The 15,427-nt window shown below is 39.9% G+C and overlaps 1 protein-coding gene across 12 annotated transcripts in view; it reads left to right on the top strand.

The window, feature by feature from the left end:
- LOC306859983 (rho guanine nucleotide exchange factor 10-like protein) overlaps positions 1 to 15,427 on the top strand; it is a 49,418-nt gene that overhangs the window by 30,805 nt on the left and 3,186 nt on the right. For all 12 annotated transcript variants that reach the window (XM_079401456.1, XM_079401462.1, XM_079401455.1 and 9 more), the window contains 4 exons: positions 6,552 to 6,638; positions 7,797 to 8,011; positions 8,150 to 8,307; positions 10,198 to 10,340. In XM_079401456.1, coding sequence (XP_079257582.1) covers positions 6,552 to 6,638; positions 7,797 to 8,011; positions 8,150 to 8,307; positions 10,198 to 10,340 — 603 coding nt within the window. The remainder of the gene's footprint in view (positions 1 to 6,551; positions 6,639 to 7,796; positions 8,012 to 8,149; positions 8,308 to 10,197; positions 10,341 to 15,427) is intronic.

Here is a 15,427-nt window from a genome sequence, read left to right on the forward strand (position 1 = left end):
TCTTTGTACTTGAAAATATTTAATACTTAATATATTAATATATTTAATATGTAATCCTTCTAATAGGACGTCATATTTGGGATCCTTGGCATCAAAATGGTTTGAAAATCTTAATGAGATTAAATGGCAAACATATGAAGACTTTTGCTTAAGTCTAATGCGTTTCAGATTTTTCTTAAAAAGTAACAGTTTTAGGAGAAACAGCTCCTGAAAGAGCAACCTATGTGCAATGTTTTTCCTGGAGCTGCAGGCAAAAACATTTCCTTTGGGTAGTCGGTTTTTGATCTCAGACAAGGCAGATTGCACTCAGATTTAGATTCAGACATTCATTGGTATGCATGTGGTAGACGATAATTCACTGCTTATTGCTTGGCCAACATGCTAAACTTTTATCTGCCCTATCAGTGCTGCACAACTTGGTGGATTGGAAATCTTTCTAACATAGTATTTGCAATCAGACATGGTGTCTGCATCAAACACATGTTGCCTTACGTTTACATATAGCTTTGATCTTCTATTTTGTACAGCATTGCTATTCTACACCTCCAGGTCGGTGAGCAGCTTCTTAACATCTGGTCAGTCCTTTCGATCCACAGGACTTCATATTTTTATTCAAGACCTTCTGCCGGTCCAGTTTTGATTATATTTATTAGTAATGAGTTCTGTTCTCCCATTGGATTTCATTGCTTTTATAGTACTGTTATGATTTGTTGTTGAGGTTAGTATCACATATTCATTCTCAGTGGGTGGCTCGTTGATTTCTGTAGTGTATTTAACATTGTTTTTGCAAGTTCTGCTGATTTGTCACTCAGATACAGTAATCTTGATGAGGTTTTGTCGAAATTGCAATAATGACTTGTTAATAGTCATTAAAGCATCAGTAAGAATGTGTTGTAAGCCACAAACCATGTTTTTCACCGGATGCCACCATTTTCCTGGAAAAAGTGTGTTCATAAATGTATGGATTTACAGTATAGCCGTACAAGTTTCGATTAAGTCTCTGTATGTTTTGTACATGTTATTTTTGTAACAAAGAAAAACAGTGGCAAACAAAACCAATAGCTCTAATCTAATATACTGCAATATATTTTATCAACACAAATCAGTATAGTTTATGACCACGTTTTCTCATTGTCCTCAAAAAGTTCTGGCTCATTAGTTCTCTGTCTGCCTGACAAGAAATTATTTTTTTGTATGGCTCAAGTGTCTTCCCAAATGCCAAATGTCTAATAGCAAATGTGTTCCATAGGTAGCACTATGGCAAAGGCTTCAGCTCATTTGCTGCTGGTGCATTCACTTTACTATTTTCAAAATGTGATGCAATCAACCTTTAATGATTGCTTTCCATATCTCTATCAACTCTGGATGAGTGGCTGATGCGTCTTCTGGCAGCTTTATGTGTCGCTCTTACAGCTACAAACCTCACATGCTCATCTGATCCTGCACCTGATGTTTTTGATGTGTCTTGACGGTGGATGTTCTTTTTGCCTGGGATGTGTAGTACTTTGAAGTTGTATGGTTGCAGCCTTAGGACCCATTGTTCAGTGCTGGCAGAAGGTTTAGATTACGGACTAAATATAGTCCCTAGTATTTTGGTCTGTGATCAAATCAAACTTTCTCCCAAAAGATAAGGCTTTCTGTATGCCTATATTTGCATTCAGTCAGCCTGCGATTCACCGAGCGTGTATACATCTTTCCTCTTTGGTACGGAACAAACGCTCGTCTTAACCTACGGAATGTGCATCTGCTTTCATCTGCATTCTGTCATCATCCTTTTTGAAGTACACTCCAGTGCTTGCCATGCCCAAAATGAGTTTGAATATGTTGCTGTACTGTAGCTTACAAGTCCCAAGAAGAAATGTCTTCATAGCTCTAGTGCTCTTTGCAGTTGATTTGATTACTTGGTTTAATAACAAAACTTCCATGAGGTTCAGTGAACTTGCTTATCGAAATATAATACTTGGATATGAAGTGGACTAATGAAACAGAAATAGCAACAGATCCATATTTCTTCCATGTTGTGACATACAGTGCACCAGATTATTGTATAAGAAACAGATATGGGGCATTCTTTATAAAATACAATAGTAAAAAAATTCTAAAATTTGTGTAAAATGTTTTTGTGTATGTATGTGTGTGTGTGTGTGTGTGTATATATGTATATGTGTGTATATATATATATACACACACACACACACGGCTGTGGTCAAAATTTTACATACACTTTGCAGTATCTGCAAAATGTTATGTTACCAAAATAAGAGAGATAATACAAAATGCATGTTATTTTTTTATTTAGTACTGACCTGAAAAAATATTCCACATTAAAGATGTTAACATATTGTCCACAAAAGGAAATAATAGTTGAATTTATGAAAGTGTCCCCATTCAATGTGGATGATTCACAGCTGTTTTGTTGTTTGTTTGTTTGTTTTTTGGATAGAAAATTAAACTTATTTTGTCTTCTGGGAAACATGTAAACATCTTCTGTAGCTTCTGAAGGGCAGTACTAAATGAAAATAATATGATATTTTGGCAAAATAAGAAAAATGTACACATTAACATTCTGTTCAAAAGTTTTCACCCCCGGTTCTTAATGCATCGGTTTTCCTTCTGGAGCATCAGTGAGCGTTTGAACTTTTTTTGAACAGTTGCATGTGAGTTCCTCATTTATCCTCAGTGTGAAAAGATGGATCTCAAAATCATAGTCATTGTTGGAAAGGGTTCAAATATGCAAAGGTTCTGGAAAACCAAAGAATTTGTGGGAGCTAAAAGAATTTATTGTATTTGAAATACAAATTACTGAATAAAAAAATAACATGCATTTTATTTTTGTAAAATAACTAACATTTTGCAGATATTGCAAAATGAATGTAAAAAAATTATAAATAAAATAAAAATTATAAATGCAAAAAAGTTAACTGGACCATGCGAACAAACCCTTACCCCTTGCACAGTTTTCTCCTAGTGCATGACAGGCAAAGCTGTGAGCAAGCCAATTAAATCAGTGTTAAAAAATCCTTGTTTTCCAAGAAAAGTCGAAAATAGAGCAAAGTTAATGACTTGTCTTCTTCAAAAGAGAAGCTTCTATCTAGATCCTATATGAATGGAAGCATGTGTTTATATTTTGTACATATACAAATATATGTTTGTGACAGAGTAGATCTAAAGAAGTTCTTAAATATTACTTACATAACTTTTGAAGGAGAAACTTTTTTGTGGGAAATGTTTGATGGTTTAAAGAGTGGGGGGAGAAAACCTTTGTTACTGCAGATTAAAGCGAGGCAGATCTGTGCCTGCTAGAGAAGTTGCAGGAATAGACGAGCGTTTGCTTATGAGATGTGAAGTGGTGGAACACCCATGAGATAAATGTGGCTGTCTTTTAAATCACTCTTCTCATAAATACCCTTTCCACCTCCATGTTATCAGAACGCAAAAAGCAATAATGAGCTGGAGAAGCAGAAAGAAGGAACGAGGACACTAGAAATCTTCAGGTCATTAAGATGTCTTTCTAAAATACTACAGTAAGATACAGCAGAGCAAAAGCAGCACATTCTGAAAGAAAATGACAAGCCTGACACAGAACCTTGTATAAATAATTCCAGTGGGCTAATTCATGTACATATTAAATATTCTGCCTGTTTTTTCCATGGAGGGGAAAATGTGAATAAAAGCCGTGGCCCCAGTAGATTGCTTAAGATGAAAAGGGGCTCCATTCCCACTGTGCATATCCAGGAAGAGCAAGTTTGCAGCAAGTTTTGCACATCAGAGTGCTGAGCATCGGGCTCACAGCAGGAGAGGGACAGTGGCAGCCTCCGATTCCCACGCAAGATCCTCCTCAAACACAATAAGGACTGTTTCATCTAAACAGGTCATCCTCTTGCCATGAATCCCTGCTATAGGCTAATCTGTCATGAAAATGTAATGGGTTCTCATTACATTACAAATAAAAGCCGTTTAGTAGTCCCCCGTTTCTATAGAATGTGAATGATTCAACACATTGCATTTATTTATTTAAAATATAAATAGACAGTTGTTACAATCATTTTAAAAATTACGTTTTTAACCTTACATGTAATAAACAAGGACATCTTTATGAAATTTTTACAGCTTTGTCTGGGCTAAAAGTGGAAAATTTGCTTGTTATCTGTGGCTGTACTTTACCGCCATCACTGAGAATAAATTTCTGTTTCTTCTAATGGAGAGGCAGAATCACAGGAAATGTCTTGAGTGTGTATGCAAAAAGATTTACAGCAAAACACTGTAATTATGTTCCTTTTAAGCTGCTAAAATGGTAAAGTTCTATCATCATTTACTCACCTTAATGTCATTCCAAACATCCCAAAAGGAGACCTTTTTCATACATTTCCTGGTCATTTTTTTCCATGCGATTAGAAGAAATGGAACCTGGAGTTTTCAAAGTTCAAAAAGCAATATGTACTAGTACATCAAGTACTAGTGGAGTGAAGTATTACTTTAATGCTACTATCTTGATCTGTATTTTGTAATGTCACACTTAATTGGTAATGAAATTGACTGGAGGGATTTTGACATGATGATACATTCATTATTATGCACAACTATGTTGAAAATAAAACCCTTAAAACCTTAGCTGTATACTTCTCATGAGCTGTAATTACAAGGTGCTATAGTTAATATTAAGTTATGTGCTGAATGATGTGTTGTCTTGCTGTGGTAAACAGTGTACTCTTAATTAATATTAGCACAGTGTCAGCAGGGGTATGTTTGTCTCCAGACATGTGGGCCCTGGTGATTAAACCTGGAATAATAGCTTGTGTGGCTTGTGCATAAATTATATGTGAATGGCAATGGGTGTTTAATAACCTTATGTCTCTCTAATTTGAGCCAAAACACCCTGCAGTCAATTAACTTCCTTTACTTCTCTTTCCAAGGCAAGTGTTGGCTGTGGCCACCAGCTCTTTTAGATGTGAACTAACTCAGCATGTATCAGAGCCGCCACAGCTGCCAAAACATGGACAACAAAGTGTGTAAAACTGAGAGTGTCCCGTGCCTTTCCCACCCTGAAATAAAATGGAATGAATTGGACAAATCTGAAATGCAATCACTTTTCTATGTCTTTCTGAAACAGGAAAATCAAAAGATGTGCATCATATTTGTCATGCCCCATTTAAAGCCCTCAATCCAAAATAAATAAATAAAAAATAATTCTGTCCTCTAGTATAGATAATCCGTTGGCTGTGAGTTGGTGTTTTGAACATGCAAAAATCAGTTTTTCTTGTTTGATCCCACTGTTGCAGTACTCTAATGTTCATGTTTTAGAACAAAATGTGCATTCAACACAGTTAAAAGGATACTTTAAAAAATCTTGACATGAGAATATCCCTTTAAGGCAATTCAGTTCACTTGGCAGCCATCTTGGTGATACCCCAGGCAGCTATGTCTGTATTTGGCATGCAAGTACAGCTCCATGAATAATAAAAAACCAGAGTTTGTCAGGATTAAGTTTAAATGACTTTCCTTTAGCATTGAGCAAATTGACATTTCTCTGAGCTCAAGCTTAAGGTCTATGAGTGTCATTTTGATTAATATCAAAGATTCCTATAGTCAAAAGCAGGCTACTCTTAATGCTTGCCTTCTTGAAATCGAGCCTCAAGATGCTTACTTTGAGGGTAAATGGAATAATATCTTGCCTTTTTGTTGATCGACTCAGAATATTTGCTGATCACTTGTTAGTGTGCAGAATAAAACTGCAGTTGCACCAGAATAGTCCACTGTACCTGTCTGCATCCCACATTGCAGAAGCAGAATTATTGTGTTTGACACAAAGTGAGAGTAAAATTTGCACATCTGCCAGAAAATAAAAATAACTAAAAAAAGTGTATGTGTATACAAAAATACATTTGTGAAATATTATTTCAATTTAAAAGGTTTAATTATATTTAAATATATTTTAAAATTCATTTAAAATGTAAAGATTTCTTAATATTAGCACTTTTGGAAAAACGTTTTTAATGCTTAACAGTTTTGTTGAAACCATGTTAGACTACCATTCATAAGTTAGGGATAAATAAGATTTAAAAGGAAAAGAAAAGAAAAAATAATACTACTTTTATTTAGCAGTTAAATTGGTTAAAAGTGACAGTAAAGACATTTATACTGTTATGAAAGATTTCCTTTTAAAACACATCCTGTTTTTTCTTTTCTTTTCAAGAATCCTAAAAGACAAATGGATCACAGTATTTACAAAAATATTGAGCAGCACAACAGTTTTCACCAAATCAACATATTTGAATATTTTCTGAATAATCATGTGACGCTGAAGACTGGAGTAATGACTGCTGAAAATTCAGCTTTGGCATCACAGGAATAAATACATTTTTAAAACAGAAAATACTTCTTTCAAACACATTACACAATCTTAATGCAGTTTGTGTGTATATAGCAATTTAAAATACATTTTTAGTGTTTTTATTATTATTGTAATTTTCAACTGATTTCCAGAGCTGCAGCTTTTAATGCTAATTTCCTAAAGTGATTTCTTCATCTTTTTTTTTTTTTTTTTTTTGCAGTTGCAGGCTTCCCTTTATAACCCGGTCCACTGTTCTCTTCTTGGTTTTTCTGCCACTAGCACATCCTTGCCTCAGGGCTACCTCTGGGTAGGTACACTTTTCACAAAGAGAACATCTTTTCTTCTTTATAAATCATCACCGCACTTGTGCAGGATTATCATAATATCTCTGCACATCTCTGATGGTGCACTTCCCTCACCTCACCTCTGATGCACCAAAGGGGAAACAAATCACCCACAAACATTTGAATAGTCCACCTCTAACCAGGGCTGTCATCAGGACGGTACAACTGAGAACATCCTGAGGCCCTTACTTAAACCTAATGACAATATACCAATTTCCCAGACCTCCAGTATCACACTTTACTAAGTAGTCATTTAGCAGGTGTTCTTTTATCCACATAAAGTAGGCTATACTTGGTCAAAGGCACAAAGGAAATAGATCACAGATCATTCCCTGCAGGGTTTGAACCTCCATAATTTGCCTCAATACAGCATTCAGTTTATATTTAAGCTATATTTCATGAGCAAGAGTGATGTCGTTCTGAATACTCATTACACTTTACAGTGCAAGTAAAATTCATTAGATATTACATATAACTTGTATTTTTACAGCAAGTGTGGGTATCATTTAGGTGAGGCCCACAATCACTTGTTTTATTTTTGAAGGAATCAGTGTTTGAATGAATGATTCAATGACTCATTCATACTTGTCGCCACTTGCTTGCGTAACAATTTAACTTTCAGAAGGAGGCACTCCTTCACAAACTGTGAAAAGGCCCAATGCTGTTAGACCAGTTTGTTAACTAACTTTATTTTCCAAAATAAAAGTTTCCAGGCCATTGAACCAGTTCTTAAATCTGACTGAATCTCAACTCTACATTAAAATGTACTTTTCTGTGATATTTTTCTCTCAGCTTACAGAGCTTTTCCACCTGAAGTAAGTGATGGTAGCAGGAGCTCCACAAAAAAAAAAAAAAAAAAAATCACTGTTGGAATAGTTTGATCGACATTTAAAAGAAAGAGGGAAGCAGGATTAAAAGTTTCTCGAAAGACAGCTCTAGAAACAAACATCAAGTATTCCCCATCAAAAGACACTGTATAAATCATTTATCTCACTGCTGTGCTTCCACATTTTTTTCCCCACCATTTTTGCCTGCAGCCTCTCAGAGGGCTATGTCAGTGAGGCACTGGATGTCCTCCTTCTCATGTTTGTTTTCTTTTTGTCGTCTCTTCAACTGCACAGGTGGCTAGTGGGGATGACAACTCACACGGGCAGGTGGAGATCTTCTCCCTTAACAGACCCACTCCACGCTCCGTTAAGAGTTTCTCTCTAGGTTCCCCAGTGCTTTGTCTGGAGTATATCACAGAGCCCAGCACTGATGAAGAACTGGAAACACAAACCTCTGAAGTTCCTTCCAAGATCGGCAACACCATCTGTGTAGGATTATTGGATGGCAAGTAAGTCTGAATACATACCTGTATTGGTCTAGAATGATTTGAGTCATTACATTGCTAATGTTATGCAGTCAGCCAAAACTAATTTGCTTCTTTCCCAGGGAAAAGCTCTTGATATTTTGTGTGTGTGTGTTTCTCAAGCATCCTGGTTTATGGAAGCGTGGACACTGCTGCTCAGTGTCTGCTAACATTTTGTAACCCAGAGGGCTGCCCAGTTCTGTGCCTAAAACAATCTGCCAGCTTTCTCTTCGCTGGACTGAGTAATGGAAAAGTCGCTGTTTATAACCGAAAGAGTGGAGGTAGAATAATTGCTGTGCAATTTTGAGTTTAAATATAGATTAAAGGGATAGTTCACTCAAACATGAAAATTCAGTCATCAGTCTGTCATTCCAAAACATGACTTTCTTAGTGCTGTCAAACGATTAATCGGGATTAATCGCATCCAAAATAAACATTTTTGTTTACATAATATATGTGTGTACTGTGTTTGTTTATGTATATATAAATACACACACATTCAGTATATATTTTGAAAATATTTACATGTGTATACATTTATATATTTATATTATTATTTTATATTATATATTTAACATATAAACAACACATATTTTTCTTAAATATATACATGCATGTGTTTGTATTTATATATACATAATAAATATACATAGTACACACTCATATATTATGTAAACAAAAACTTTTATTTTGGATGCGATTAATCGTTTGACAGCACTATTTCTTTTTTCTGTGGAACATAAAAGAAGATATGGAAGTCAATAGTCACCAAAACTGTTTGGTTACCAACATTTGTGTTTCACAGAATAAAGTCAAACAGGTTTGGACATGAGAGAGAGTAACCAATGCAAGAATTTTAATTTTGGGTGAACTATACCTTTTATTAACTCTACAATAATACATTTTATAAATTCTATATTTATTTTTTTCTCTCATTTGCTTTGGATTTGCATTTGCAGGAAACAATATGTGAACTCTTGGATTTCTGCATGAATTCCATAAAATCTTCAACAAAAGACAAACACAATCTGTTTAAACAAATAACACAAACGCATCCTTTTGCATGTCTTTATTGGGCACGCCATGTAAAAAGTCACAGGGCAGGGTGGGAAAAAAGTGTTGCCTCTTTACAAAATAATTTCAGTTCAGCAGTATTTTTGGGATGTCTGGTGTGATTCACTCTCTTGAGGTCCTGCCAAAGCATGTCAGTCAGGCTGAGGTCAGGATTGGGCCATATCAGATGGGGTATTTTATTGTTGATTTAGTCCTGGGCTTGGGATCACTGTCCTGTTTAATCGCTCAAATTCTGAGTCCAGTTGAACTTACATCCTGCTGCAAAATGACCTGATAAACTTGGGAAGTGATTTTTCTGTCAATGAATGTAAGCTGCCCAGACCCTGAGGCTGCAAAGCCCCATGATGTCCCTCCACCTCATTTTTCTGAAGCGCTACTAACTACTTTCAAACACCCTTGGCTTCATATTTCGCCAGTAGCATTAGCAAAACATCCAGGTGCTCTTTTGCAAAGGTTATTTCATATATACCTCCAGGCCCATCTAAATGTTGAAATTTCAGTTCAGCCAACATACTCTCATAGCAATTTGTATCTATTTTACGTTTTGTGAAGTATAATTTGTGTGAATTTCTAAGATCTCATATATGTTTTTACACAATCTGTTTATGCACCCCTTAGGTTTAGGGGTGGACCTTCATGTTTACGTTCTTCTAAAAATCCTTTATTTCCATACGAATCATATGAATTCATACAAAAATAGCTACGTAGTTGGATTAGATGACTCCAATTAAGTTAATCAAAAATGAAATTCTATCATCATTTACTCACTTCATGTCTTTCCAAATCTGTATGATTTTATTACCTCTGTGGAAAACAAAAGAATATACTGAGAAAAACATATTTTTACCAATACAATGTTTGTTTAGAACTCCAGGTAAAAGGTTCACATATTTTTACTGCAACTGTATACAGTACCAATGCCTAATTTTTTATATTGCTTTGCTATATTTTTATAATATAGTTACAAGTAAAGCTAAGTTAATTCTCTTCAATTTGATGTGATCCTCCCTGAATCTGCTGCTTTGTTTTTAAAGATGTGTAAATATTAGCCATTTCCAGTAGCGCCTCTAAAACCAGCATGCATTTTGCGGTTACAGAGGGGTTGTGGGATCAAGATTCCTGCAGACATGTGGTTATTGGATGCGCTCCCATCCTCAAACTCCTCCAAATAGACGTGTGTGTGTGGGCCAGCTGTGTCAACCAGGTCTCTGTGATTGAAGGCTCCTCTCTCAGGACTCAGGTAGAGACTCAGAAATCATAGACATTAGATCCTTCTCCTCTGAGAAATGCATTGGTGAAATGAAAATGTGTTGAATGTGATTTCACCACCTTCACAATGAAGATGCAGTGCACAACTGCTTTTCATAAGACCGTACAATTCAAAAGAGTGAACTGTCACGTCACCTATCAAAGCTTGAGATCTGTTCTGTAACAAAGGTTGGTTTAGGAAAGCTTGAAATGATTCTTTTATTTCACAGTTTTACATTTCATTTCTCTGGCTTCTCGTGCTAGATGCATTATGAGAGAGCATCTTAAGCCACACATAAAAGGTATCCTCCCTGTAGAAGCCCAACAGCATGTTAGGGCTAGCCCAACAGCTAGCCTTTGATCACTTCTGACAGCTGAGCCAACCTCTCTATTTTGCCGCAAGGAGCGCACCCTCCCTCTGCCTTCCTGATGCTTAATATCAGGATTAAATTCAGCTCTGGAAGTTGGAAGTTCAGTTCAACCGGAAGATAAGATGTGGGTGCGCATATGGACATGTTAACCTTTTAAAATTTGCTAGTCAGTAGTTGTTTGCACCTATAGAGAATGCAGAATGTCAGAATTTTTCTGTTTGTAAAACAGAAGTAAGGTCCAGGAAGTACAGCAGGATGTACAGGCATAGTCTGCAATTATGTGGCTACAAAAAAAAAAAAAAACGTAAACTGCAGAGCATGTAACAAGGAACCAGTAATATTGTGAAATGTAATTACAATTTAAATAAACTGTTTCTAGTATCATGTAAAATGTAATTTATTCCTTGTATGGCAAGGCAGAATTTTCAGCATCATTACTCCAGTCTTCAGTGTCACATTATCCTTCAGATATCATTCTAATATGATGATTTGCTGCTCAAGAACGTCTCAGGTTACTTATGTAACCATGGTTCCCTGAGAAGGGAACGAGACGCTGCGTCCTCTAGGGGTCGCTATGGGGATACATCATACGTCTAAACACGACAATAACATTGGCCGACAACAGACTATAACGTCACTACCGGCATGACCACAGTATAAAGGGGCGCCGGGAGAACACGTCATCCGCTTCTTCGTCTGAAGCCAGCGTCCGAAGCATGGCGAGGATTCTAGAGGACGCAGTGTCTCGTTCCCTTCTCAGGGAACCATGGTTATATATACGTAACCTGAGACCTTCCCTTTCGAGGGAACATCGAACTGCGTCGTCTAGGGGTCGCTATGGGGAACGATATACTCACACTGCCAGGCAACAGCGTTGCTAAGGGGTCATAGGGGCTGCTTACTGAACATGCCTAGAGACGCCATGTGACTGTGGCACTCTGAGGGAGCAGTCCATAGCATACACAGAGCGCCCATAGATGAAATGGCACATCTCATAGAACAGTCCGTCATATGAGGGGTCACCAACTCCTCATCATGGTCACAAGCCTGGTCTGGCTAGCAGTAACTTACATAGCTGAAGAAGCATAGCACCCAGCTCTCAACTGAGAGGGGGAGACAGATGCTCGACCTACAGCATGCTCGTAAATACCCTGAAGGGCAAGTGTACTGTAAGCTTAACCATTAACGCAGCGTATCAGGGAGGCAGAGGAAGGAACCTAGTAGCCTGACGTTGCTGGTTCAAGGAGTTTCTCTGGGAAGCAGAGGACTCAAAACCCACAGAGCGGGGAATTCAACTCTTCAGGATAAGAGGGAAACCCCGGCGCTCAGAAGGGGGTGGCATGCTCGTAGGTGATCCCCTATGGTGGGGAGAGCACTGCTAAGCTCATCCAGCAATGCGAGCAACTTAATAGGGAGGCAGAGAGAGGCCTAACACCCTGAAGTTGCTGACTGACAGAGCTCTGGGGAGCGGAGAGCTCAGGTCTCAGGATGAGAGACTCCAAATGCTCAGGGAGGGGCAGCGTGCTCGTAAAAGGCCCTCGGAGTGAGGGGAGCACTGCCAAACTCACCATGAGAGCAGCCTAAGGGGGAGGGCGGAGAAAGGGCCTGACCCCTTGCCATGGCTGTACGGTGGATTTCACAGAGCAGAGAATCCAACTCTCAGGATGAGAGATAAACTCTCAGAGACACTCAGAATGGAGCGACATGCTCATAGGTGACCCTCTATGGTGAGGGGAGCAATGCTAGCTCGACCAACAAGGAGAGCAACCTAAAAGGGAGGCAGAGAGAGGCCTAACAACCTGAGGCTGCTGAATGACAGAGCTCTGGGGAGCGGAAAACTAAACTCTCAGAATGAGAGGAAACTCAGACGCTCAGAAGGGAGTGGCATGCCCATAGGTGACCCTCATGAGGGGAGAAATGCTAACTCGACCAAAAAACAGCCTACCAGGGAGGCAGAAGGTGGCCCAAAAACCTGGCATGACACCTGGCATGACTGCTAACCGGAGCTCTAGAGAGCGGTGGTCTAACTCTCAAATAGGAGAGGGACTGAGACGCTCAGTTTTGGGAGCGGTGTGCTCAAAGTTGACCATCTAGGGTGAGGGAAGCACTGCTGAGCTCAACCAACAAGGACAGCTACCTAACAAGGAGGCAGAGAGAGGGGCAACAACCTGAGGTTGCTGCTCAACAGAGCTCCGGGGAGTGCAGGACCCGGTGAGAGGAGTCCTCAGACGCTCGACCGGGAGTGGCAAGCTCAAAGGCAACCTTTAGGTGAGGGGAGCATTGCCAGGCCTGACCAACAGGGTAACTCATCAGGGAGGCAGCAAGCGGCCAAACATCCTAGTGTCACCACTACAGAGCTCATAAAGAACCTCCTGCAGTGAGGGGAGCACTGTCATTGTTCAGAGAGCAGATTAACCCGCAAATGAGGCCTCGGAAATGGGATCCAGACTTAGAAGGGAATCACACGTTCCAACAGCAACAGGTTCCCACATGGAGGCAACTGACCAAGGCAGCGACAGGGATGGGCCTAACAACACGGTACGGTTGCATATAGAGTTCTCGGGAGCGGCACTCTATCTGAGGCGGTCCCTATGACACAAACTGGGAGCAGGAGGTGCATAGCTAGCCCTCGCAGTGAGGGGAGCACACCCTAGCTCGACCAGAAGGTAGTGCCAGATTAAAAGGACAGTCCAGCAGCACCCAAAGGGAGACTGTCATCTGTTAGTAGGTGAATGTAGTCCTACGCTCTCCATCTTGATAGAGAGCATAGACCAACGGGACCCAATAACCATACATGTTTGAAGAGCTATCGCTCCTCAGAGCTAAAGCACTAAGGAAGGGTTTCCGCAGAAACACCTCTCACTCGTACCTCCGGAAAAGCAGTGTACTCAAGCCCACTCCACAGAGGGGCGATTCACTGGTTCGACCATAAGGGCAGCGCGACAGGGAGATGCAGACAGTCCTGACCATCTATTGAACTGCAGAGTGGAGTTAAGGAGTAAAGCTCCTCAACACCTTAGTGAGAGGAGCTCTAACTCAGAGAATGTGCATGATGCTTAAGTGGATGACTCAAATCTCAGGAAGCCTCTCGATGCGAGACATGATTAGCGCGTCCTGGCCGGGGCAGCTTCTCGAAGCAAACACCCAGCCAGGACGTCAGGGAGCACATCACGAAGCATTAATCTCCGAAAAGGCTCAGCCCGAATGGAGGACCCGCGAGTCCTGGGTTGCAGCGCTATACTGGGGACCTGAAGGCCAAGGAGGCTCCTGCAGAAGCCTAGCGACTTGGCTGCATGATCCAGCAAGCATGAGGCCGAAGATGTAGGCTATCATCCAGGCTGGATTTAGTACCGACAGGTGAGACCATCACCACAATAAGTCGACAGATCGAGAGGTCCTGACTTCAGCAGGGGAGGTACTCGCGGAGGTCCTACCCTGTAAGTCAAAGAACAGGTCCACATAGCGCCACCACAGCTCCTGTGGAGGCCCAACATGAGAGACTTCAACACAAGTGCAGGAGGGTCCTGCATAACCTCGGTCAGACAGAAAGGGTGGTGGCTTCAGTAAGCATCGAGGAGGCTCGTAAGCCAACACTTGAGCACGGAGAGTCATGCAAACTCTTCAGAAAGAAGGGCTCCCGGAGTGCAGTATAATGTGCTTAGAACATGTTATAAATCATTTGTCCAATAACTGCAGACAGATACCCACATCGTAATTCCTTAGGAAATTACTGATAGGGAAGATTTCCCTTCAGGTCCTTTCCCTGTTCTGCCCATGAACCGCGAATCGCGGGCAATGGGCAGATAATTCTCACCACACCCGCAATGAGCAGCATGTATTCAGTTCCCACAGGAGCTAAACATGCTCCTCCCACGCGCTAGATTACCTCAGAAATCAAGCGAGAATGGAGCCCCCGCCACGAATGCGTCACTATTCCCGCGAGAGGCGAACACATTCAAGCAGACACGGGTATTACAATTCGGGTAAATAGTGAAGCACTCACCTCCCCTCTCAGAAGTCCCGCGAATGCATCACGATGAGCACAAGCAGTCTCCTTGTGAGTCAAGCACGTTCAATTCATGCCTATTCCTCACGAGAAATAAGCAATGAATGCAACGAGCGCATTCAACTCCCTCGAGAGCTGAACACGCTTGCTCTTCACCACACACACAACCCGTGAGCCGTATGAAGCTGCAGGTATCAGAGCAAAGCCTCCGGTGAGACAACATGCACTCCTAGTCGTGCTTAGCTTCTGCTAACATAAACAAACGGTCAGTGAAGACACAGAAATGGATGACGTGTTTTCCCGGCGCCCCTTTATACTGTGGTCGCACTGGTAGTGACATCATAGACTGCTGCTGGCAAATGTTATTGTCGTGTTTAGATGGATGCTTCAAGACACCGGTCACGCCAAGGCGTTCCCCATAGCGACCCCTAGAGGACGTAGTTCGATGTTCCCTCAAAAGAGAAACATGTATCATTATTATCTTTATCATTATGTTGAAAACAGTGCTGCTTAATATTTCAGTTTTTTTTTATTAATAATTAATTGACAGCTTACCCTAACTTTTTCTTTTGTATATTTTATCTTTTGTGATTTATATTAGAAAAATATCAAATATAAATTATGAAAAATATTTTTTTAAACATTATATGTCTTTAATGTCACTTGTGTTCAATTCAGTGCATTCTTGTTAAATAAAAGTAT

Source organism: Barbus barbus (assembly GCF_936440315.1).
Source record: "Barbus barbus genome assembly, chromosome: 40".
NCBI lineage: Eukaryota > Metazoa > Chordata > Actinopteri > Cypriniformes > Cyprinidae > Barbus > Barbus barbus.